The 23,831-nt window shown below is 42.3% G+C and overlaps 3 protein-coding genes across 7 annotated transcripts; 2 read left to right on the forward strand and 1 right to left on the reverse strand.

The window, feature by feature from the left end:
• Window positions 1-1,613: 1,613 nt before the first annotated feature.
• Window positions 1,614-7,326, forward strand: LOC110979024 (uncharacterized). Its single transcript, XM_022234467.2, has 5 exons — window positions 1,614-1,901; window positions 3,437-3,527; window positions 3,803-3,868; window positions 4,380-4,472; window positions 5,519-7,326. Exons 1-5 carry the CDS (start codon window positions 1,803-1,805, stop codon window positions 5,719-5,721), a joined length of 552 nt encoding a protein of 183 aa, XP_022090159.2. The 5' UTR covers window positions 1,614-1,802; the 3' UTR covers window positions 5,722-7,326.
• A 625-nt stretch (window positions 7,327-7,951) lies between these two features.
• Window positions 7,952-14,146, reverse strand: LOC147796519 (uncharacterized). The gene is made up of 2 exons (XM_087147291.1): window positions 11,880-14,146; window positions 7,952-10,829 (listed from the first exon to the last, which is right to left on the reverse strand). The coding sequence occupies exons 1-2, from the start codon at window positions 14,139-14,141 to the stop codon at window positions 10,503-10,505; spliced, it is 2,589 nt and encodes an 862-aa protein (XP_087003417.1). The 5' UTR covers window positions 14,142-14,146; the 3' UTR covers window positions 7,952-10,502.
• Window positions 14,147-16,837: 2,691 nt separating this feature from the next.
• On the forward strand, window positions 16,838-23,041 carry traip (TRAF interacting protein). 5 transcript variants are annotated; one of them, XM_022234812.2, is made up of 11 exons: window positions 16,838-16,947; window positions 17,473-17,650; window positions 18,059-18,188; window positions 18,513-18,680; window positions 19,343-19,437; window positions 19,813-19,926; window positions 20,187-20,274; window positions 20,457-20,638; window positions 21,123-21,336; window positions 21,989-22,126; window positions 22,570-23,041. In XM_022234812.2, exons 2-11 carry the CDS (start codon window positions 17,556-17,558, stop codon window positions 22,690-22,692), a joined length of 1,347 nt encoding a protein of 448 aa, XP_022090504.2. In that variant the 5' UTR covers window positions 16,838-16,947; window positions 17,473-17,555; the 3' UTR covers window positions 22,693-23,041. The 5 variants fall into 5 exon arrangements, with proteins under 5 accessions (XP_022090504.2, XP_022090505.2, XP_087003605.1 ...); XM_022234813.2 differs by having other exon boundaries at window positions 16,844-16,938; XM_087147479.1 differs by having other exon boundaries at window positions 16,859-16,928.
• The last annotated feature ends 790 nt before the right edge of the window (window positions 23,042-23,831 follow it).

Consider the following 23,831-nt stretch of genomic DNA (forward strand, 5'->3'; position numbering starts at 1 on the left):
GTTACATTTTTAGTGTGTAAATATATCGTGGATAGTGGCACGGCCGCGTTACATATGCCCCTTCGACCAATAGGGTGTCGTGATTTGCCAAATGCACGCGCGCGTCAAGCTGAAGAATGTGCGATGCCGCCACATTTATGGCGTCCAATCGGGTTATCCGGTTAGTAAGTGACTTCGTCACAAAGGCAGACGCGCCATGATTTGCAGGCTCCCATTGCACGATTGCTGAAGTTGCGCGTTAACTTCTGGTTCCATGATTCCACGTAAACGGCAATCAGTGCATGCATGTTACGCTATGCGCAGTGCACGTTTGCAGTAGGCGTGGTTTAAACTGAAGTGACGTCACACTTACGAACCGGATAGGCCTACAGTAAAAGTAGGTGTGGTCTAAACACGACAACTTACCCGGGGCCGTACTACTACTCAGCTGTGCCACATACCTCCCCAACCTGCTGACGACGCTCGTGATCGTCAAAGAGGGTGTACGGGCGGGGCTTATCCTGCGTCCTTAAAGTTCGTTGGTTAGCTTTATTATATATTTTTCAGGAATATTCTGAATAAAAAAATTGCTTTTGTGCTCACGGTTGTCAGCAACTCGATTAAAACCAAAATGCTTGAAAAAATAATAAAATATTTGCCACTGTCTTTTTGGTGCTGTTTGTCATGCATGATTGTGCAATCATGGAGAGTGAATCATGACATCTACTATCACCTTTCTTAGGCTCTGTTATGACATCTACCATCACCTTGCTGAGGCTCTGTTATGACACCTACCATCACCTTGCTTAGGCTCTGTTATGACACCTACCATCACCTTGCTTAGGCTCTGTTATGACATCTACCATCACCTTGCTTAGGATCTGTTATGACACCTACCACCACCTTGCTTAGGTTCTGTTATGACACCTACCATCACCTTGCTTAGGCTCTGTTATGACACCTACCATCACCTTGCTTAGGCTCTGTTATGACACCTACCACCACCTTGCTTAGGTTCTGTTATGACACCTACCATCACCTTGCTTAGGCTCTGTTATGACACCTACCACCACCTTGCTTAGGTTCTGTTATGACACCTACCATCACCTTGCTTAGGCTCTGTCGTGACACCCACAATCACCTTGCTTAGGCCCTATTTCAACAAATATTTTGTTACAGTTAAAACTCTACCAGAAAATGCGAACTTTTTTCCTTGTGATGAAAAATAACTGTAAAGCAATATTTTAACTGATTTTTTGTAATGAAAAGCTAACGATAAAGCACACGATTTATCGTTGTTTGCTTTTCCGTTCGCTTTCCATTTAATACATCAGGCACAACCCTTCATTTTATTTCGCAACAGGCCAAGTGAAATTGAGGCAAAGTGTGGGTTCACAAAAATCTTGCTTATCAAGTCATAGTTTGGAGTCTATTAGAAATGTTCAAGTTGTGGAAATTACTTGCGCCCACTTAGTGCTTGACACACTACACACACTTTTGTTTGTTTTTTCTTCAAACCAATACCCGTATCTGGCTGGACTATTCCATTTTACAGAGAGGGAAAAGGTAAACAGTTTTCTTTTTTATTTTCTTGTTCCTTGTGAGGTGATACGTGACAAATCCAGTAAGCAATTCCAGCGTATTGAACTGAGGGCATTCAATATGCAAATTGACTGAGAATGTTCAGCCTATAAAAAAACCATCCGCAGTCAACCGACCACAGCCAGACGACATTGACAAAGCTACTGCTGCTATACACGTTGCATAAGCGTAGACAACTTAGCGATCTGACAGTCAGGCTTTCCAAGTTCATCAAGCTGAAGATGTTCCGATTTGCAGCCATATTGTTGGTCCTTGGCATGGTGGCCATCCAGGCTTCTCACGCATGGCCGAAGACCCGTCGATATGAAACGAATCTCAAGGTATGGAAACACTCCGTATAAGCTGAGATGAAGGCTTGCGTGTACACCGTGGAATCAATCTCTTTTGGAAGAGGTGTGGTTCTCAAAAAAGCGGTGAGTATTAACTCGACGTTTTACACTTTCCTGAGGAGGGCCAGAGATTGATTCCACGGTGTAGGCCTCCCTGCAAGCCTGGATCTCATAAGTGACTTCCACCCTGCAAAGCTTCCAATCTTACTTATCTCCGTATAAGTAGCTATTTAATTTTTTTTCTGCGTGCTTTCAAGTTCATGCACAAGTTGCAGTAAGTCCGCCAGCTTTGCTCTCGTCTTGGTATTCACAGCGAGGAGTGAAAATCGTGTTAACTTTTCAGAACGACTGTCGTTTGTTGCTTCTCTGTTTATCCAACATGTCTCTGAGGGTATTGTTGAAGCTTTTGTTGAGATGATATAAGAATAAAAGCATAGGTAGGGTACAACATTCTTTCCCAAACTGATAAATCACCATCTGTGGAATAGATCAACAAGTAAACTGGTGTTTTTAATTCCCTTTCATTTTTTATTTTACCACTTTCTTTCATTGTTTGTTTTTCTGTTTCTTTTGGTTTTCCGGGAAGAGGCGGGAAGCATCAGCCTTTTTTCCGGGAAGAGGCGGGAAGCATCAGCCTTTTCCCCATTGTGACCTATTAGCCTTCAGAAAGCAAAACCATGTCCAGAAAAGTTCAATATATGAGGGAAAAACAAGACGTTAACTTGGAAAATCTTTTTACACTAGTCTCATAGTGTTTGTGCATGGGGTGTCAAATGCCGTCCATGTAGCGGAACTCTTTCCCCTAGCCTATAGTGGCAGCGTGCGAAGAGCGAATTGAGCAGTGCGGCCGCTCCCTCGCCCCCAAGTTGAAGCTTGGTATGAGGAATACAATGACTAACGCTGTACACAGAAAAAAAAGATTCAACAATCCAAACATAATGTAATCTGAAGGTATGGAGTCTGTTGTGCGTTCACATTCCTTTGTCGTTTACAAGGACAGCTTTGTTGAATGTGTTGTGTTGTAACAGAGTAAAGGTGCACTCGAACCAAAATAAAACTTGGTCTAACATAAACCTTTATATGCACGCTTTCGTGACGTCACTATACCGGTACTAAGATGTTACGAGTCGTATTCTTGGCAACTTAGAAGATTGTTGACTTCATAAAATAAACGGGCGCCTTCTTGTGGCACAGGACAGTTATTTTTTCACATCTCCAATTTTGTTTGCCATATTTTAACAAAAAAAGACAAAACCACTTGTTAGACACAAACAAATTATTTTGTGATGTTTCAAAATAATGACGTCGTTATCCCGGGGGTTATTGAAGGGCCCAATCTTGATATTAAAGTCTCCTCCTTATTCGACTTCCTGAATATGCATGTGCCCTTTGACATGTCATCCTGCGCAAACAATGAGATCAATTACATTTCAATAGCAAGCTGCTCAAGTTATAAATACCAGCTGACCGAAATGTAACACCAGCCCAGCGAATTTAGCCAACATTTGTTGCCATCTCTCTGGCAGGATTCGCTCAAACGACGCGAGGATTTGGATCTGGTGAACCAGTTGCTCGAACGCCTTCTGGCTTCGGAAGAAAAACGCGAGGTGCAAAAAGGTGAGTACATGTATACATATATCATGAGGAATTTTCCTTTGGGTTAATAACATGGATAGAGTTGAAGATGGAGGTGATGAGAAACGTCCCCGCCATAACTGTGTTGTACTGAGTCGCTCAGTGGTCAAGTGGTTCAGACATTTGCCAAAAGTAACCAGGAAGTCATGGGTTCGAGTCCCACCAGACTACGCTTATGATTGCTTTTATTCGTGACCCATAAAAAATCCAAACTCTATTACCACAGTGTAACATTTAAATGTTGCTTCTTTTTTCAGATTGTCCCGAAGCGACCATCTGCAGCATAGGAGAATGCTATTATGTGACAGATACACCCCCTGGATGTAAGATACTTGCCACAGTATTTTATGAAAGTAAAGTTTTATAAAACCGTTCAAATGTCTGTTGAACCAAAGAATCAACCGACAAATTTTGGCCTAATATACCGATTAGTATAAGGGAAAAGCCATTTGAGAGTTGTACTTTTTCAAGACCAATTCATTAGCCTTTTCAAAACTTGCTCGGATGACACAACATGAGGGCGCTATTTGAAGTGGCAGGCAAAATTTGGGGGCAAACACACAAAAAATTACCCAATTCAAATAGCGCCCTCCTGCTTTGTCCGCCACACCTCAACTAAACCTTCCTCCATGACTAAACTAACGCTGTAGAAGTTGCATCAAAGCTTTTAACTTTTAATGTGATTGTATTGCCAACAGTTGGATCAAAAGAATCCGAAGCTCAGTTTCAACTCCAAAACAAACAAACGAACTGTTTTGCGTATTGGAAGCATTTAAACTCTCTCAACAATGATAAAACTTCTCTCCTAGAGTATAATTTCACCTCAATTTACAGATGGACTTGTATTGTACAATCGGAACAGCGACAAGTTACTCTTTCAGTTCGACGAGGACATACTTCGCAGGCTTGATGACAAAAAGACAAACGGTGAGCTTCTTTCAATGGTTCACGTGGTCATGTTTAACTTCCCTTATTTTAAACTGACAATGCAACTCCAGAGATGTAAAGATTTACGGCACTCAACCTTTCGACCCAAGCCTCGAAAAACAAATTAAAGGTGTTTTAATAGCGGCACTCAGATTCATTGAGACTGAGGTTAGGCCGAAATTCTTAAAGTCAGGTGCAACCGTAGTTCAGGAAGTCGTCTTCAATCACGCTTCAATGAAGCCAGATAAGGCGGGGAAAACTTTTTATGCCCTAGTCCAATTTCACAACTCTTCCAAGGAAATTCCCCACTTAGAATGCTAAGTAGACCTGTGGGATTGGGTGGGTGTAAAAACCCACCAAATCTTTTGCTCAAACTATTCCTTTAGAGTTTCCTGAATAAAAACCATGCATCGTTTAATGAATTCACTGTTACTATTTGCTACTTGTTACATAAATTAAGGGGCCAATTATATAGGGCTAAGCATAAACTCGCTTTGCATTGTAAAAGGCCTTGCACGTGTATGCACAGGTATGGGTGCGCTGGGACATTTTAAAGTTTGAGAAGGGAATTAAATCCTGCAAGCCGGGGAACTGGGCTTGACAGTCAGTAATCGTAAGTCAGTAATCGCAAGTGGATCGTGGATTATAATGAATGTGAATTCACCAGAACCTTCACCTGACACCAGAATGCTTCGTCCAGTGCTGTATCCATTGGGGAAGGAGCACCGCTCAATGACAATCATTTTGGGTGTTTTTCTCTCAAATTCAGGATTGAAAAATTTCAGAATTTTAAAACGGTACCGGTTCTGTAAACCTTAGTTGGGGTGAAGATTCTTACGGGTGGATGAATTGGCTAGTTGTGTCCGGGGAAAGAATCCATGCGCCGTAAGACTTTAATACGACACTAGCTTTTTCGTAGTATTTTCAAAGCTATTTACACCCTTGCAAGGGCATTCTTAACGAGGGGAACTCGAAGCCATACTGCAACCTCGCAATGAATTTATTGCACACCCCTAAAAGGCGTTATTTCCCCAATATTTTCACAGTTACTGTGGCTCTGCTGAGCACATACTTTCCTTACACCTCGGAGGACTTCGAAGTCGACGGGGAGACTTACAATGTTAAGGTGGACAATGTCACTGTCGACGATGAGGGCAATATCACTGTCGATGGCTTCTGCCTTGTCTTAAAGGAAGAATGGTCCAGGCAGGTGAATTGGATTCGAGGGTTATTTGGCTTTAAAAATTAAAGTTGGACTGACACTTTTGAGGTTAAGATCACGTAGAAGATATAAACTCTGCGTGGAATGTCCCATTCTTTTTTAGCCTCTCGCCACCTGATTGAAGAAAAGAAATTGCATTGCATTATAGCGTCGGTGAGACCACAATGTTGCTTCAGGACTGACTTTACTTATTTTCTGCAGGTTTAATTGGCTTTTGCTAAGATGGAGGGATAAGGTCTTGAACTACCTATCGTAGGAATTGGGCTTTTATTTAATTAATGAAAATTTCAATGTATAAGTTCACTGAATGGACAGTCAGTAGGCAGAAGGCGAAGAGCTTTTTGACGCTGAGTCGGCAAAGCCTTAGTGACACTGGTTCGGAACCAATCAGGACAAACGAATAGATTAATGTGAACATTGGGTTAAGAAAAAGACTGCTAGGTTTACCTTCTCGCAGACTACATTTATACATTTATGTCCTATCTTTTGGGGGGAAAAATCTGTAGTTTTAACTGACCAAAAGGCCACCTTAGTGTTGCATTCAAAGATTCCTTTCTCTCTCTCTCATTATAGAGACAACTCGCAAGGAGGTTTTATTGAGGGCGCTCTTTGTTTAGCAATAGTTTGATAATTATGGTCGAGTTCGGGCGGCTTGTTCCAGATCGTGTGTTTACGAACAGTTATCGCTCGTAGTAGTACTACACGTACAAGCAAAATGGCAGCGTCCGAATTCTTTCTATTTAAAAAGGAACATTCATTTCTGTGTGATGGAAAATTATTACTAAGTTAAGTTGCAAAACTTCCCATTGTCTCCGACTTTGTAAGCCATCTTGCTATTTTTGCGGCTGATCAACAATCAAATCTCACGAGTTTTTCTGTGTGTTCCCGTAAAACCCTGACAAGGAGGTGGTGCGCGATCCTGTTCCGAGAACAGTTTTCTTGGGTCGTGTTCCCGCCATTCGAGCGCGAGAACAAGAAACCCGTATCAAGAACTGGCCGCCCGAGCTCGACCATCACTTCAAAAGCATACAGCTCTTTACATAAATGTATTGTTCACTGTCATTATTTGAAGTCTGGTAATACGGACGATTCACAACAGAGCGCCTGCAAACGTTTTTAACGCGTTAGCCAATCACAACGTGCGAAATCTGTCGGCCCTGCTGCTCAGCATTAACTGCCTATGTGTGAATTGAAGTGACCGCGCGGCCATATACAGATATTCAATACAATGGCCTCCAACTTCAGTCTCAAGTTCACTTAGTGTATTCATGCACAGCGCTAAAGCCAGTGACTTGGAAAATACCATTGTATCGAAAAGCCTAAGATGGCCTTGCAGGCACTTCAATTCGGAGAGCAGAGCTGCCTATCTAGTGTTTAAAGATCAGTGGTCGACCCTTACCAAACGCGTCGACAGATTTCGCGCATTGTAATTTGCCAATACGTTGCCAACTCTTGGAGGCGCACTATTGTGAAACGTATTTGTTCATCACTTTGCTTAAATCGAGAAATAATTTTTCCATTACTGCGGGTCGTAGAGGTATTGGTAGTGTTTTACTGACGGTGTTCGGGCTTGTTTACATGTTTGCGCAATTAAAAATTGACAACTGCTTGCATATGCATTTGTGTCAAGAATTTCTTGTCATGTTTGAGATTTGTTGAATGCTGAATATGCGTATTCATTACCTTCCTAATCTGTCCTTGTAACCATAAAATCACGGGCCCGACTATTGTTCCTAATGTGATGGAATTTGTTTGGCTACGGAGACCAGTGTTGTAGTCGAAACCGGACAATCCGAGACCAAGACAGAGGCCTGAAGTTCCGAGACGTGGACCAACCCCTTCAAAGTGGACCGAGACGGATGTGGTCCAAGACCGAGGAAAAAACAAGACTAGAAATAAATAAACGAGACACAAAATTGCAGTTGTAAGTGGTCACCTTTTATTCAGGATGATCGTAGACAAAATGACTAGTAGCCGTGTTGACAATTGACATATACACGTGACATGTCACTTGAGCAAAAAGTGGTCACGCTTCAGGAATATCAGTTTTGATCTGCGCCCAGTATTGCCCGATGTGGTTCATGATGATTCTTCCATGTCGGAAGTAAAACGTTGAAGGTAGATGTGTCATCTGTTATAAGAACTTGGATTCTAAACTTCGCAGTCACCCCTTGATTTCAGCTATGACTGCAAAGGTATATCTATGAGGTGATGCAATTTCAGGTTTTATTGGTCTCTCTTTTTCTTTAACAAAAAGAGGACTTAATTTCTTTCAAAATATTTAAATACTTTTTATAACGGTTGTGGAAGTTGGAATTGGCCTGTATAGAATTGCACATGTAGACGTAAAAGTTGAAGATGGTAGCCAGATTTTCATCTTTTCTGACCAAGATTTTGATTTTTGAGGAATAATGAGGTACTTTATATCAGCAGCCAGAAAATGGAGTCTCATCATACACTCTAATGGCAAAAGTCAGTGGTAGGGCCTAGCTGGAAAGACTGTGAATTCGGAAAGATTTCCATATAAGACTTGCACTTATTTTCCTCTTTAGTAACTAATCAGTCCCTAGAATCAATTACATGCCATTAAAGTCAATGTTAGCAGTGAGAAAAATACGATCATTTTCAATAAAGACGCTTCAAATTTTCCACACCAGTGTCTTAGGGTTTGTACACAAGGTGTCAAGTGCAAGTCTTATGAGTTATATGGAAATCTTTCCGTGAATTCATTGCGGGAAAATCAGGTGGGGAAATTTCCCTTTTCTCCAAAATACTGTCCCAAATTAAAACGAAGATTGTGTGGGGTCAAAAATATCGCCAACTTGGAGAACCTCATTAATTTTAAGAACACATACATGACAAAAATACAAGTGAATACGACGAAGGGGTGGGCTACGCTAGACAAATCCCCGAAAGGATCGTGTGCATGTGCTGTATCTAATATTTGTTGTGTTATTTATAAATTGTTTGTGTGTTGTTGTCTTTGTGGAACTTTGTTTATTCGTATAAACTGGGGACCCCCACTCGAGGCACTGCCTCTTGGAATCCCCATCCATCTATACACACTTTATGAAACTGTTTCCATAGACTAATTTTAAGTGGAAAATTATGGAACACGGGCCTTGTTTGCATACATTTTGCCTACTTGCTTTATGTACCCGACTCAAATGTCGAGTAAAATGCACAATTTGTTCCACATCGTTTGGATATTCGCGTTCATCCCGTGACAGAATATGCACACACAGTGTTGTCCATTCCTTCTATACTCTTTGTGGTCTCTGCACCCGAACTTTATCACAGCAGATTTGCTAGACATGATTGCAGTTTTGCGATTCACAGATGTGCATTTACATGTCATGTCGCGCTTACAGCTCGCGGCTGCATGTAGTTCACGTTGATAACCTCATGAGTCGTAACTTTTTTTTCTGGTGCAAACTGCACGTTGCAAAGAATCACCAACGCGCCTGAACTGGATACGCGTCTTTTCTCTGCATGACTGGTATTACGGCGTCTTTACATGTACTTTCCAAAATGCAGTCCAAACGAACCACGACATATACATGTAACAATTCATTAGCAAGGTTGACTGGATCAGCGGGCTAACAAATGTTTGAACTATCAACTATATCGAAAAAAGCGAATAAAATTAACACCTTTTATCTACGGTACTGAAGAAAATACAAACATGACAGATTAAAGTAAAGTAATCAATCGTCAAATGTTACATATTGCCGGTCTCGACTCGAGACCATAGGGAACGAGACCGAGACCACAGCTCCCGAGACCAGCAAAAAGTGGTTTCAAGACCAGTCTCGCGACCTCCATCACTGACGGAGACTTGGGAGTAATCTGACTACATGATTTTATAAATTCAACATTTACACTTTCACACTATACGAGTCACACAGTCGATTTTTAATATTTGTCATGCATGTAAAGACACTCCTAATCATTACGAGTGTGTAGTTCATGGCTACTTGCGTACCAGTACGCGTGCATTGAACACTACAGTGGATAAAGCATAATTTTGGGGCTGGCCCGTCTCGGAAAAATACAGCTTTCCTGAGAACAGTATGTTCCATGTTTGCAAAAATGGTGTCAAAATGACAGCAAAGACTTACTTTCAAAGTCCTCAAAAATTCACTAGGGCAATATCGGAAAATGTCGGGGGCGCATTCAGCCCCTGGCTTTTTTAACAACCAATTGTATCAACTTATACTGTCACATTTAAAACAACACTAATTAATGTAACATACCGTCTCAATGAAAGCTTAGTTCGATTTGAACTGTCGGTGTCATAATCTACGTAGGTCTACGTACAGGTGAAAGGTATAAGGTAAAACGAACAACGATGTGCAACAGGGTACCCACGTTTCATTTTTAAAAGCATCCAATCACGTTGAATTTTTCCTCACTATAGTTTGCTTTTAGTAAGGCCATCGTAGGTGTTGCTGACCTTTCAATCCTTTTAAGGACTGGTAGGAATACAAACGCGCTGAAATGAACACAAAAGTGAAGTAGTTTAACGATTCGGGATTACGTGTGTTTGGTAGATTTTCATCATCGTCAACACGCTCTTTAACACGCTACTCACATAGGTTTTACAGTGACCTAAGTGATATAGGCATTGTACAAGTTCACAACAAAAGGTATCCAAGTCAATGTAGTACCCTAACGACCCACACAGAACGAAAAGACCAGCAGTGCTCGAAACTCTTGCTTCAACTTCGTTCTTAGAAGGATCTTTTTATAAGTTAAGTTCAGCTACCATCGACGACTTCAGAATTGAGTTTTAATGCTAGAAATCTTTACTTGGGCAAACCGCTGTCCTCTACAGCTCTCGCGATCGAATACGGAAGTTGCACCTCCCTCAAAGGTAGCGGCTGGGGGCTGGTGTTCGCGGTGCCCGGCTGTTGGTCATCTGCCATGTTTCGACGACATTGGCACCGCCAGGAGCGAAGCGCCAGCCACTGCTGCCGCCACAGCGCCCTCACGTTTTCCTTCAGCAGGAACGTTACGCCGATGAAGACGCCCTGTAGGGAATTGACGAAGACGGCCAGATACCAGACAATGACGGCGTCAATCAAGTTGGCCGCGAGGAAGAGGAACCAGGTCACGCCAGTCACAACCATCAGCTGTGGAAGAGGATGTTCATAAAATCGAAGAATAATAATATCAAGGATTGGACCTACATTTATTTTTACGTGCAATGGGGCAGGTTCGAGGTGCCGGTCATTTTGTCAACCACTGGTCGATTTTGACCCGGAACAAGGACAAAATATCAGCTGTGCACGGTTTATCAGGGAAAATCGACGAGCTATCAGCAAAAGGTAATTGCTGAAACTAGTGAAACAAAGCACCAAGAAAGAGCAAGATCAGACTTTTAGGAACCAAGCAGAAATGTGCAAGTGGGGCGTTGGAATTCCTCTTTTTCGGTTTTAGACGGGACCGGTCACACTAACCGGGGACTGATCCCGTCCAAAATCGAAAAAGAGGAATATCAACGCTCTACTATGTCCATGCATAGCTCGTCACGTTCGAGTAGCCGTTCACTTGTCACAAAGGCAGCGCCCCAAATTATGGCTACGGCTTGATATCACACGTGCACCTTTGATAGCCACTGGATATAACAACTGCAACCACTTTCCCTGAGTACAGGCCTACGTGCGTCGATACCGGTTGAAGTCACAGCCTGCATGTCCTCTAATTCGACATGATCCTTTGGTCTAGGAACCAGACTTAAATGCGTAGAAAGTGCACTATTGGTATGAAAAATGACACAGACGTGGACTAAAGTGCCCAAAGTGAGGTTTTTTTACTCGTAACTCATTCATTGTTGGATATGAATACTGTTACCGACATGTTGTGCAATGATAATTGTCAAACTCGCGATACTTACGCCGTCAACTTTTTCTTAGTTCTCAAGCAGGGCCTACGACTAGAGTGCATAAATAAGGTATAGGCTCTAATTTACGAGGATCCTGTTTCAGACAGACAATAGTTATTTTTTTCAAGAATAGTAATAAATTACTTGTTAAATAACAGGCGAAGTTGTACACTGAAACTATCTGCAGGTTCCAGTAAAGTGGAAAAGATAGAGTTGCCTTTGTCCTCACTCCTTGTGATGGAGGCAAACATGTGCCTTTCTTTTATCGGACACCTGATATATGAACGAGTTTTCTTACCTTGATACAGAGTACGACATGGGCTTTTCCATCCGTCGCTACTCTGGCAGAAACCAGCCTTCTCTGATTTCCAGTCACCGTGTAGATCATGACGACTTGAAAGAAACAGTTGATGAGAAGAAGAACAGACAGCGGGATACCAAACACGAACAAGGCATGAGTAGGGTCGACAATCCAACATTGCTTCCCACCATACGAGAGACGGAAAAAACCCAACCGCGACCCTGAGAAACAGACAGCCACAAATAAAGCGGGAAAACTCCACCCCATAAAACAGAGCCTAATGACTTTGTGCCAACTGTGGCCCATCTGTAGGGCCGGAGGCCTCGCTGAACGAATTCTATATGCCAAATTTCCCGCCAATATACTCATCCACATGAAGACGGCCAGCCAGGCAAAGTGTAACATAACACCTCGTGTCACACACAACCAGCGAATTGAGGTATTGCCAGCCACTAAAACAACCTGAGCCAAAATTAAAGCAACAACGAGATTCGTGACGATGTAACCGGGTAGGTTTCTCAAAACTGTGAACCGCAAATAGGTTATCAACGTAGCGAGTAGGGCAACCAGTGATATAACAGTGCCGGCAAAACTCACATCCGAGAGTGTTGTGAGCCAAGTTGGATAAGCAACTGTGTGTGAACCAGAAAGAAAATTGCATACTTTAAGGCTGTCGTCTGGTAGCTGCCAAACATCACTTTCATTGAAGGAGCTACCGGAAGCCTTATGAGTAAAGATGACTTGTGTGCCGACTCTAGACACGACAAATTCACTCCGGTTGAAAGCGAGAACTGGGCAGCCCTTCCCAATGAAAGGGTCGCATAAAATCAAGAACGTATTCCCCGAGAGTGTCCCATTGATGATCTCATATTTTGAAACGTGAATAAACTCAGTCTGCGTGTATACGTAGCCACTGATGTTGACGTAGAAAGCATCATCAGCGAAACCAAGCTGGCTGATGTCCACGTCAGGCTTGGTGAATCCGTCACAAACCAACCCCCGACTAGATACATTGCCACCAGCCCAGGAAGCTACTAGAAGCAAAGACGTTGTTTCACTGCACGAGAGGGTCAGGTTCCTGGAGATTCGGTCTAACGCGCCTTGGGCGTGTGTCTCTGCGGACAAATCAACGAAGATTCTGGCCTGGCCGAATAGATCTTCTTCAAAGTAGCTTGAAACATTTTCAAGTTCGAATGACGACAGCAGTTGAAGCAAGCAGTCACTCGATGACTTGTTGGTTATTCGGGCTTTCGACTCCACACATTGACCCATCTGCAACACGCTATCAATGGGGCAGGTCAAGTTCCTGCATATGCCAGTAAACGGGTCGTATTGCTGCCAAGATCGGCACTCGCCAACCGTCTCGGGGAGGCTGGAGCCAAACAAAGCGTGCGTCTTCAGGCTCTGCACCGAATTCCTGGTAAAATCGAATAGGAGTGTGAATGAAACCACTGGGTTTAAATGTCTTTCTTCGGGGGCTATGCATGTGAAGTGAGTTACGTCTGTAAGTTTCTGTAAAGACACGCCGTTGCAAAATGCACAGTGCTGATTTTGGTATGTTGCACCCAACTCACCATTGTAAATGTTGAAAAGAAGAGACGTATAGTTGCCACAAAACGTGGCCTGCGTTTGCGTTACATTTGAGGTTTCAGGACAACTGTTGATGAAATTTCCGTAGCAGCGGTGTGGTTTCGTCAGCATTGAAAAGGGGGTTAATGTCTTTATGCCTCGGCAGGTGTCGTAATTGGGCTCGCCACCATTATTGACTTGCGCGGTTTCACCTGCTGCTGGCTCACAGTTCCACAGCAAGATATTCCACGGTGCGGGATCGGTGATGTGATGACAGAGGGCGCAGTACACGTTCTTGAAGACAAGATCCTTCGGTCCGTTTACAGGGAGTGTCAGGAATCTTTGAGCAAGCGCTAACGTCTCGTTTTCGCAGTTTTGTCTGACTTCATCCATGGGCCACTCTGGCGGGCAGCGTCCAACAGCAAGATACTTGATGGCGTTGCCTGGGTCATAAGGTGAAACGCAAACCACACGAGGCGAGAGATTGTAGAGGTTCGTTGAGAGGTTTGCGGCGTTGGTACAGCGGTTTAAATAATCGATGCAGCAGTCACCGTACAGGACACAGTTATTGTCACAATAACAATTTCTCCTTTCTTCATATACCCCAAGGTTGTTAAGAAAGTAATCACCACAATTCGATGCGCAATGAGTCTGTTCATAAAGCGGGCAAAGATCTTCTATGGCATGCATGGGAACTGACCCCACTGAAAATAAAATACATGAGGTTAAAGAAGTATTAGAGATGTGTGACCACGCATAATGTTACTTGATTGTTAGCTGCCTTAGGACCAGACATGATCATTGTAGAAAAATTTTCTATTTTGCTCCTTGCCAAAATTAATCAAAGTAAATTATTTTCCTGGTGGAATCTGTGATAGCTCTAAAACAACGCAGTTTAAACTGTGAAGAAAACAACTTTTAAGCAGTGAAGAAATAATATAATTATAACCGGAAAAATTTAACAATCGCACTAGATGCTTGACAGCCGGCATTATCAGCTCCGAGTGGGAACAAAAGAGGGCGTGTTTTGAATGAAATTGACCTTGACAGTCCTTTGGTACGAAACATTTATCTCCATTATAAAGGCATAATGGCGATCAATAGTGCGAATTCACCGCATAGGCGGGCAAGTTTCTGCGCATTTTACGCTGTGCACGCTGAATACGCGCAACGATTTTACTCTGGAATGTGTCTGGATATACAGGCTTCGGGCGCGTGCTGAACGCATGCAGAAAACTTCGTACCAGTCTGTCTTTCTTCACCCGGTGAGGGTGCACCTCAACTCAGGGCGGATTGTAAACTATTGACTTTGGATTTGTAATGTTATTTTATTATAAGAACTGTAATTAACAATAGTCCTTCCATGGTCTTTCATGGTTCATTTTATAACAAGACAGACGAAAAGAAATATACTTTGTTCGTGTTTCTTTAAAACTACATGAAAAGTTCTAAACCGACACTTGTCATCAAATATCGACTTTCTGTATGATTTTAACAACTATAATCTTTTCGTGCAGTACCTTTGTATTGCTGACATGGTATGTTTCAGCCAGCTGTCTTGGGCGCACCAAAACTAAACAGGATTCCAACAAGTAACGAGATAGGTTTGCGGTAGCACCGTGGATATATCTCCAGTCTTCAAGACTGGTTTTGAACACCCCACATGAGTGCTCAAAAGAGATATCCATGGTGTTACCGCAAACCTCTATTTACTACCTGCACCATGAAAACTTAGCTTCAAATCTCATCTGGGAGTCCAACAATCACGATCCTGGTAAGGCTTAGGGCTGTTTATACTTCAGTCGAAGGCGCATGCGAAGCGAATTTTGTCAGGGAAACGGCACACCTCAAAATCGAACTGCAGTGTCATGAAATTCTCTTCGCATTCACTTCCGCGTGAAGTTTGAACCAGGCTTTAGGTGGAAAGTGAATTTGGTATTCGGCTTGAGATCACTGGCGGCGGAACGGGGGGTGGGGGCAGTGGCCCTCTACTTTTTTGACTGAGGGCATGCCCTCCCCCAGGCCTTGCAGGCTATAATGGGCTGAGGTCTCATCACTTGCCCCCGTTGCAGTTCCACCGCCGTTGCTGTTGTCTTTGAAATCAGAAAAAAAACAAAGCCTTACCGGGTTTCACAAAACAGCACAGGATAGGAATCAAAGCAGACATCAACCCTGACTGCAACCCTGTATGTAGATCTGCAGAACTTCGTCGTACCATGTTTGAACAAAATTTTACGAAGAGTCCGCTGTATAACAGAAAGCTACACCAGCCGTACTCTAAAGCTCTGCTGCGTCTTGAGATTGGTGTGTTCTGCTAGAGCTCGCTCAAGATCATGACGGTTTTGTTCCAAAGCGACACAGGCCGCACCGTACATGTAATGAGTGGCAATTATTTCGCTATAACCCTTGAGGCCTGCATGTTTAGGGACTGAGAGATGCAGTTAATTGGTAATTAGAGAGGGTGACCTCCCCTCTACAGATCATGACAAACGTAACGAGTGACTTTAGGACACCATTAAGAGCACTCGGTGTTATTATCCTGCTTAAAAACAAGACAACCTTTCAACTTGTAGGTCCTTAAGTCTCTGTATTTTTTCCAGGACACGAGGTTACCGTAAAAACAAGCAATTTTAAGGTCCCAACGACCTTATTCATAACAGTGTGCGGCTTTAGTGTCACTCCCAGTTTTATTAGACCCCCAGGGAGCATAGTTAACAAACACCAATTAGCTCACAAACGGCCCTAATGATGGACCTCACGCGAGGATTTTGAACACAAAAATGATTTTGATGGACCCCTTGTAATCTTAAGATTTCCATGTGTGTAAAAAACCCAAAATCTCATTTCCATTTCTTAAACATATATTTTGAAACCTTTGGTTTGAAATGCCACGTCCTGAATCCTTTTTCCCTTTTACCGAACGGGGCAACATTTTGGTTTTGCTTCTATTCGTGGAAATTCAGTAAAAAAAAAGGGGAGGGGGAGATGCATAGGCCAGTTTTAATTATGTTTTTTTCTGAATTTATGTGTACATATTTGGAGAGAAGCCAGGAAAATTCCTGTCATTTATTTCATGCTACAAAAGGGCTACACCTGGCCACATTTCGTCTGAAAGACGGAACTGGCCACACCTCATCGGCAGTTGGTGCTGTGCCAAGCGCTGTGAATAGGGCCAGCGGAACACTTTGTTGTAGGCCTAGGCCGATGGTACATATACATACATGTATACCCTTTAAAAAGGATAAAAGTACACTTCTACCTTCAACACTATATTTATTTGATTTTGGGTGAATATTTAGGTGACTACATTTTTCCAAAGGCTCCCAAAATCCCTGTTACTGCGCTATCGTTCACAGCGCCCTCTGTTGCCAGAGGAACATCTGGCGGTCCAACCGGCGCCATATTTGAAGTCACCGTCATATTTGATTGCGTCACGAATGCCGTACATCATTAGGCCTACCATGGGCCTACATATATGTATGTACATGTAAGTCATGTAAGTGGGCCTACAATTCTTTTTGTCAGTACATCCGGTTCATTTCTTAATGAACTTTCGTAATGAATTATGAGTGATGAGTTGTGTTTTCTGATATCAGAAAATAAACCCTTTCGACGTTCGCAATGCATTGTGGGTTTGGATGACATACAAGCAATGCATTTTGCGCACAACCCTACGGGAGAAGTGTACCTTCAAAACGTTAATCTGTTTCCATTTTATTTCATACTCCAATTCAAGCCATCCTCTTCTGACAGAGTGTTGCATTATTGATTTGGGACGAAGATATTCACAAACTTCGAAGTTTCATGATTGTTTGAGTAAATTTTCCTCCCAAATTAGTTTACCTCGTGAAAAGGTGTTTCTACAGAGAATAATACTTACTAGTACTTATTACTAGAATAGGTCTATTGACTATTGTGTAGTTATTATTTTTTTTACAACCAATCATGCAAGGCATAGGCCTAGATTATGAAAATAAAATTTTTCATGTTGGAACTCTTTTGAAAACTGCTTCATTTCCAGATCTGGATGTCTGTTAATCAGCCTTTCGACTCTTGATTGAAGAAGAGCCACGGAATTGGCTCCCATCTGAATGATTGGCAAAGATGATAAACGCTTGTTGTATTATTTGCCATGATCATTTCGAAGGGGGAGTGGTGGTGTCAGCTTGTCCTTGTGGTCACACTTTCCACGAGGAATGGTAAGTTGAGTCAAAGACGTTTGTCAAACAGCAATGTAACTTAAGTGAAAGCCACATCAGCTTAAGATAATGGTTGCTAGGCTGAGGTGCTGAAATGCTCCCACGAATCTCCAAAATATTTCCAACAGTTCTGTTAGGCATGATATCGAGATCATTAGTAGGCTAGTGCCTGTTTTTTTGCAATTCCATCAACATATTGGTTCGATTTTTCATGACATCTCAATAGCGTATAGCACACTATCATGACTACTTCCATGAGTTCTTCTGACGCAGTATGTCTCACATGCCTACAGACGGCATTCGGCCTTGAGTGGGTCTTTATTGTTGAATTCATGCCACCAGGCTCAGGTGGATTTTAGTGTTAAAGTTGTGCCTTGTGACAGTTCCTTTGATTATCTCATTTTGAAGTATACAGAAATGGTTATCCAGCTCTAAAACATGCCCTCAGTGTCGACACACGGCTTCAGGAAGGACACTCATACGGCTGTTTTTTGAGGCTGGATCCGACAGTAGTGATGTTGACCCCAGCAAGCTAAAGGTCAGTTTAATCAGTGGGGTCGTCCAAGTTCACAAAACTACACCAGGGCAGGAATTTCATTGTTGAAGGGGGCAAGCAATTTCTCTTTCACAAAGAGCATTTGAATATTAGGAACATTCCAGTGGGCATCAAGGCATCAGGGGATGCCTTTGTAAAGTTCCTACCCTGATTACATAATATATGTATCTATCTTGACTTCAATTTTCCACAGCTGTTGAGAAAAGAAACATGCGGCAGACACTTTGTACTTCTGTCTGGTTTTCAATTCATACTTTGCCCAACACATAATTTGATGAAGCAGTAGATTTTTCTTTTCCTTCGTAGAATGAACTGAGTTCCTTACAGGCTGAACTGAAGAAACGTGATTCCACAAAGCAGGCTCTCACTGAGGAAAATGAACGTCACTCCAGTACCATTCGAGGACTGAACAAGAAAGTCAAAGACCTCTTACACAATCTTCAAGCTGAACAGACTACATCAGACGCTCTGAAGGTAAGGAAGTCAGTCATTGTAATGTCTTGTCCGATCAGCCAGACATGTTAGTTTCTTCTTATGTGACTAGATCCTACAAAATGAATCTTTAAGCCTTTTTTGGTAAGTACTTTCATTTTACTTTACACTAGACAGTAAACTGAGCTCTTGTTTCAATGTATCACTGAATTGGCATCCTACTGAAATGGACTTTGGTGTTGTTAGTGTCAGTGAAAAAAGTGAGGTTGTGATATGCGTCACAGAAGATTCTTTGGAAGGCCTTTTTTGCTCAGATGTAGCTCTGGCGATCTTATGACTTGCTTAGCTAAGTTGGATCAAATACGGAGTGCACTGAAGGATGCAAAACCCAGGTCAGCTGATTCCACTTGGAGCAAATTGTAAGATGCACCACATGATAGCAGCATGATATCTGTTGTTATCTTTGCATTTTAAAGGAACAAGTTGAGTTGAATATCCACTGTATGTTTCCTGTTAAAACTTAAACTCATTTGCACTGTTTTCCAGTATTCCAAAGATACTGAGGCTGATTGTAGCAAAATTGTCATTTTTAACACAACAAGGTCGTTGTATATTCCAGTCTGTTGCAATGCAGAGGTCAGCCCCTGGTTTTTTTCTTGTAAAGATTAACAAGAGTTTTATCTCTTTGAATTTTGACAATACAGAAGCAGTTGTCGCTTCTCTCCTACCAGATAGATGAGGCAAAGCAGGCGAAGAAGGAAAGCAAGAGGCTCCGAGAAAAACTTCAGCTTCTTGAAAGGTTTGAGACTTGTAGAAATAAACCAAGCTTTTGTGCCTTTATACTGTCTTAAGCCCTATTCAGGGGGGCTTTGTTTATCATCTGATTGTGCTAGATTTGACAAGAATTTGAGTGCCAAACAGAGATGTTGAAAAGTTCTGAATTTATCTCGCCAAACCAAAGCTCCATGTTTTGGTTTAACATTTCTTAGCTTTAGAATGGGGAGTTCCACTCTTGGTTCTAGTCTTTGCCGGTTTTTGACTGATCTGATCCTTTGTTGTCAAGACTCTCTCCAAGAAGTGTCTCTCACATTTCACAGAGTTCCTCACATCTTTAGATCTATTGACGATTTTCCCCAGGCCATAATTTGTACTCTTCTTGATATTCCTATCACAGACTTCAGCGTGTTCTTACCGACAATGCCGAGGCAACTGAATCCCTAATCAGCGAGTACGGAGATGGACCCAGGGCAGCCAAGGAGCTGGCAACATACTGTGTAACGCTCAAGAGGTACGAAGCCCATTCTTTAGCACTTCATGGTTGACACGGAGGGAGATGTTTGAGATTTGTGCCCCGAGGAATAGGCCTCTAATCCCACCATTAGGCACCGCCGATATGGTGTTTTGGCCGATGCCGATATATCGGTTTTTTATATCAATATTTTGGATATTTCCCCCAAATCTGATATTTTCAATATATATCAATATTACCTAATATCTAACATCAGCGAGGTGCTTACCCACCATTGATTTTTGTTTGCTGTCTTGCAGGGAGTTTGAAAACAACAAATTGAAAAGGAGTCAGTTGAAGGAGGAACTAGACGAAATGAAGAGGAAGTTATCAGTGTGCACAAAGAACGTAGGTTCTAAATGGACGAAAGCTCCACCATAGGTCCAGCTTGAGCAGTTTAATATATTTTTCTAAAACTCTATTGAGGAGATAACTTGCCACATGCTGCCTCTTGTGAGTTGAGCTCCAAGTTTGTTTGAAGTCAAAGTAAACAAAGCAAAGCACCCCCAAAATTGGTTATTTTTCTGCAGCTCATGAAGACGAGCCAAGAGTTGGAACATGCCCACAGCGCGCTGAGGGGTGTAGAAGAGGATCTGCAGTGTGCCGTGAAGGAGAAGCAGACGCTAAAGAACAGACTGGCCAACTTGCAGCCATCAGTGGATTCTCCCGGTGGAGCCAGCAAGAGCGCCCTCACCAGGCTCATCATGGAGAGGTGAGAACCTTTCAAGGAGACATCTCAAAACAGTGGTCTTGCACGAATCTGGCCCTCTTCAAATACAAGCATTTTTAAATATGCATGTACCAGGTACCACTGCACTGGAACACAGGTTGCTTCTAAACAGCATGTGATAGTGAGATACACACCTTCTGTTTGTCTACAAACAGGCATTGAGCATTGACCTACATGCAAGCATGGCACCTGCCTTAGTAATGGATTGGAAGTCATGTTTGAAAAGGGCTACCAGAGCTATGGCTATGTCTATTGTAAGAATGTATCTATGTGTTTGCAACCAGCCACGTCCTAGACCTAGCCCTTGCCATAAGATTCAGACACAGCCTAGTTTCAGCTTGCTGGATTTAGTTAGTTTGTAACAGTGACATTCATCTAGGAATCCCCTTCTAAGTTTTCATTCAACTGTGGTTTGGTCTGGTGCGCTTCACTGGGAAAATCATTTTCTTGTACCCTCCCCCCCTAGCCCCGCCCCGTGCCAGTTCAAGACGCCCAAACTCAGCACACCAGAGAATGGCAAGGATATTAACCTTGATGACAGCATCCCACCAATTCCAGGCAACCCAAGCACACCGAGCTTTGCCAGCGAACCCAGCCCCAGCGTACTGGCTAAAAAAGAGTGCCGCGAGTTTGATCTACCCTACGTGAAGACGACATCACTGGCTCACAAAAATAAGAAGGTATAGAGGGAGCAATATGGATATGGAGCAATCCGCCTTAAGCAGAAGCACCCCCTCATTGGATGAAAAGAGCCATGTTGGTCAGGAGTGTTCATTTTGTTAGTAGCTACACGACCATTATGCGTGCATTTCATAGTCATTTGTGAACCAGTAAAGTACAGTTCTGACCAAAGGAGCCTCCATTGCTAGGAAAATTGCGCCCTCTATTGGTCCAGCTCGGGGCACATATTGGCAATCTTATCAATCAGTTCCCCAACTCCCAAAATCTCCATGAACAAACCTAAAGCAACTCTGCTAAATGTCCACTTTGCTCATGTCTGAAATGTCTTATTGGTTACTTTTCAATTGAGTGTGTGCATAGGCTTAACTTCTTGGCTTGCTAATTTCAAAGCCTCATGTAGCACCCAGGAATGCGTTGTGGAAAAAGTACCCATTTAGTCCATCAGTAAGCTGGATTGGGTTGAATTCTTAAGTCGAGAAAACAGTAAGAGTTTCTGGAGTTAATTTGACCCTTTCCTCTCTCTTTTGCTTAGTTTGTATTGATGAATGATTGACCTGGAGAGTGAGTGATAAAAGAGAAAAAGCCACGCCCATTCACCTTACAGCAAACGTTAATCTCCAGGTTTTATTTGTCGTTTATTAAACTTGACAGTTCAAGAGCCAGAGCTCAGAGGAGTCTGATAGCAGGGTGGTATCAGCTATGGCCAACTCAGGTCTCTTTGGCAATCGACGACCTTTGCAAGACACAGGGAGTAATCTACGCAATGGCTACAATGGACTTGGTGGCCATGTATCCTTTTTGCATTTACCCTTACCCTAATTGACCGGGACATTTGTTAGACGTGACCAGAGTATTTTGTTCTTGAAGTACTGATATCAATGATAGATTTAGAGGAGGAGAGGGGGGCTGGCTGTGTTCCCCCCAACCGCCCACGTGGCTGAATTTTTATTGATTCTAGTGTTACTTTACTACTGAATTCTTGGCACTTTGACCCTCAAAGGTCATGGATCTGCCCCTAAATACCAGAACAGTTATGTCTGACAGAGAATGCTGCAATTTTGATCACAAACCCATTCCTGCCCTCATACTCACTTATTTTCCCTTCAGTTGGGGAAAAGTCATGCCACAAGTGTCCTGCCTAAGTGCATGATCTCGAGCTCAGCGCTTCAGACAATGAGCCAGAGTCTTTATTCCAGAAGTAATGGATGTTACCCTTAACTTGCTGCTCAAAGGGATCATTCATTAAGCCATCCGGCGTCAACAAACTGGTGAAGAAACGACTACAGTCTGCTGCAAAGAGGCCAAGTGTGAGCAAATCGCTACCCAAGCTGCCTACTTTGGACAAATTTTTATGAAGAACTGTTGTTAATGATTGGCACGTCAGCAAGGGATTCCATTGTGGAAGTTCAGATGGAATCAAGAACAAGGCATTGAATTTTCCAGTGAAGCTGAGAATTCTTTGGAGTTTCCGGGTGAAATCAAAAACACGGAAGTGACTTTTTCCCCCAGAGGAGAACCCTCATGAGTTTTGCACTGGAAACCTTACAGACACCCTGAAAATTGGCTCCAGGAAGTCACAAAGTAATGACACTGAAGGTGTTCTTTGGAAGTCCTGTAGGCATCATGGATGTTTGCAACCGAAAAATATGACTTCTTTCGCCGGAAAAATTCAAATTGAAACGGACCTATCTGCAGGGATTTTTTGTAACAAATACATGTATTTATGGAAATACTTCATTTTTTCAAGCGGGATGAATATCTTTTGATCAGTGTAAGAGTAATTTGTTCTTCACAACCAAAAGTTGAACGGTTTTGAAAGATGAGGAGAAAGATCAACCCCATGCCTTTCATCCCTTTGACTTTGATGGATTCAAGCATTTCTTAGAAAAGTATTCCTGTTGCACAGGTTAACATAACTAGTAAACTTTGTGTCGTTCCGATTATTTTGCCTCTAGTTTATCATAAGTTCCTAGCTGATCGTAATCGCTCGTCATCTGAGGGGAATTTTTCAATTCGTCCCGAAAGCCTTTCAATTCTCTTTACGTAGAATTCTAAGGATCAGAAAATAAACAGGTTAAAATGAATGTTGGTAAAAGGCATTTGATGAAAGAAATATTACACACCACAGTAATCTCCGCACAATCACTATATACGTTTCTGCCTAATACATGTATTGTCAGAGAATTTTGTTTTGATGTTAGTATTTGAATATTTAAGCTACTCGCTGTATGCGCGTACTTGTCTTTCTTGTTTGTGCTGTTAGGTGTAAAGAATGACCTATCTTTCATAAAATGGAAACAAAAAGGACATCCTGATATTTTGATTGTATTTCGTCACCGTCAAAGGGCTTTTGAAAGTTAACGTTATCTTTCAAAACATTCAATATTCTGTACGTGTAATCTTTTAGACAAATATTTACCAAAAAGATAACTTATTTTAAAATCAAATAATGATACATCTTATTAAATATGTACGGAGGCGTATGTTGGACATA

Source organism: Acanthaster planci, linkage group LG16 (assembly GCF_054643075.1).
Source record: "Acanthaster planci isolate LZ-2023a linkage group LG16, COTS_SCS, whole genome shotgun sequence".
Taxonomy (NCBI): domain Eukaryota; kingdom Metazoa; phylum Echinodermata; class Asteroidea; order Valvatida; family Acanthasteridae; genus Acanthaster; species Acanthaster planci.

What these genes read in the sequence shown, in the direction of transcription:
- LOC110979024 (XM_022234467.2), top strand. Translation starts at nt 1,803, where the DNA reads ATGTTCCGATTTGCAGCCATATTGTTGGTCCTTGGCATGGTGGCCATC. An exon ending in AAAACGCGAGGTGCAAAAAG is followed by an intron (nt 3,528 to 3,802) that starts GTGAGTACATGT and finishes TTCTTTTTTCAG; the next exon opens with ATTGTCCCGAAGCGACCATC. An exon ending in TGATGACAAAAAGACAAACG is followed by an intron (nt 4,473 to 5,518) that starts GTGAGCTTCTTT and finishes ATATTTTCACAG; the next exon opens with TTACTGTGGCTCTGCTGAGC.
- LOC147796519 (XM_087147291.1), bottom strand. Translation starts at nt 14,141, where the DNA reads ATGCATGCCATAGAAGATCTTTGCCCGCTTTATGAACAGACTCATTGC. An exon ending in ATGTCGTACTCTGTATCAAG is followed by an intron (nt 10,830 to 11,879) that starts GTAAGAAAACTC and finishes CCTCTTCCACAG; the next exon opens with CTGATGGTTGTGACTGGCGT.
- traip (XM_022234812.2), top strand. Translation starts at nt 17,556, where the DNA reads ATGATAAACGCTTGTTGTATTATTTGCCATGATCATTTCGAAGGGGGA. An exon ending in CACACTTTCCACGAGGAATG is followed by an intron (nt 17,651 to 18,058) that starts GTAAGTTGAGTC and finishes CTCATTTTGAAG; the next exon opens with TATACAGAAATGGTTATCCA. An exon ending in AAACTTCAGCTTCTTGAAAG is followed by an intron (nt 19,438 to 19,812) that starts GTTTGAGACTTG and finishes TTCCTATCACAG; the next exon opens with ACTTCAGCGTGTTCTTACCG.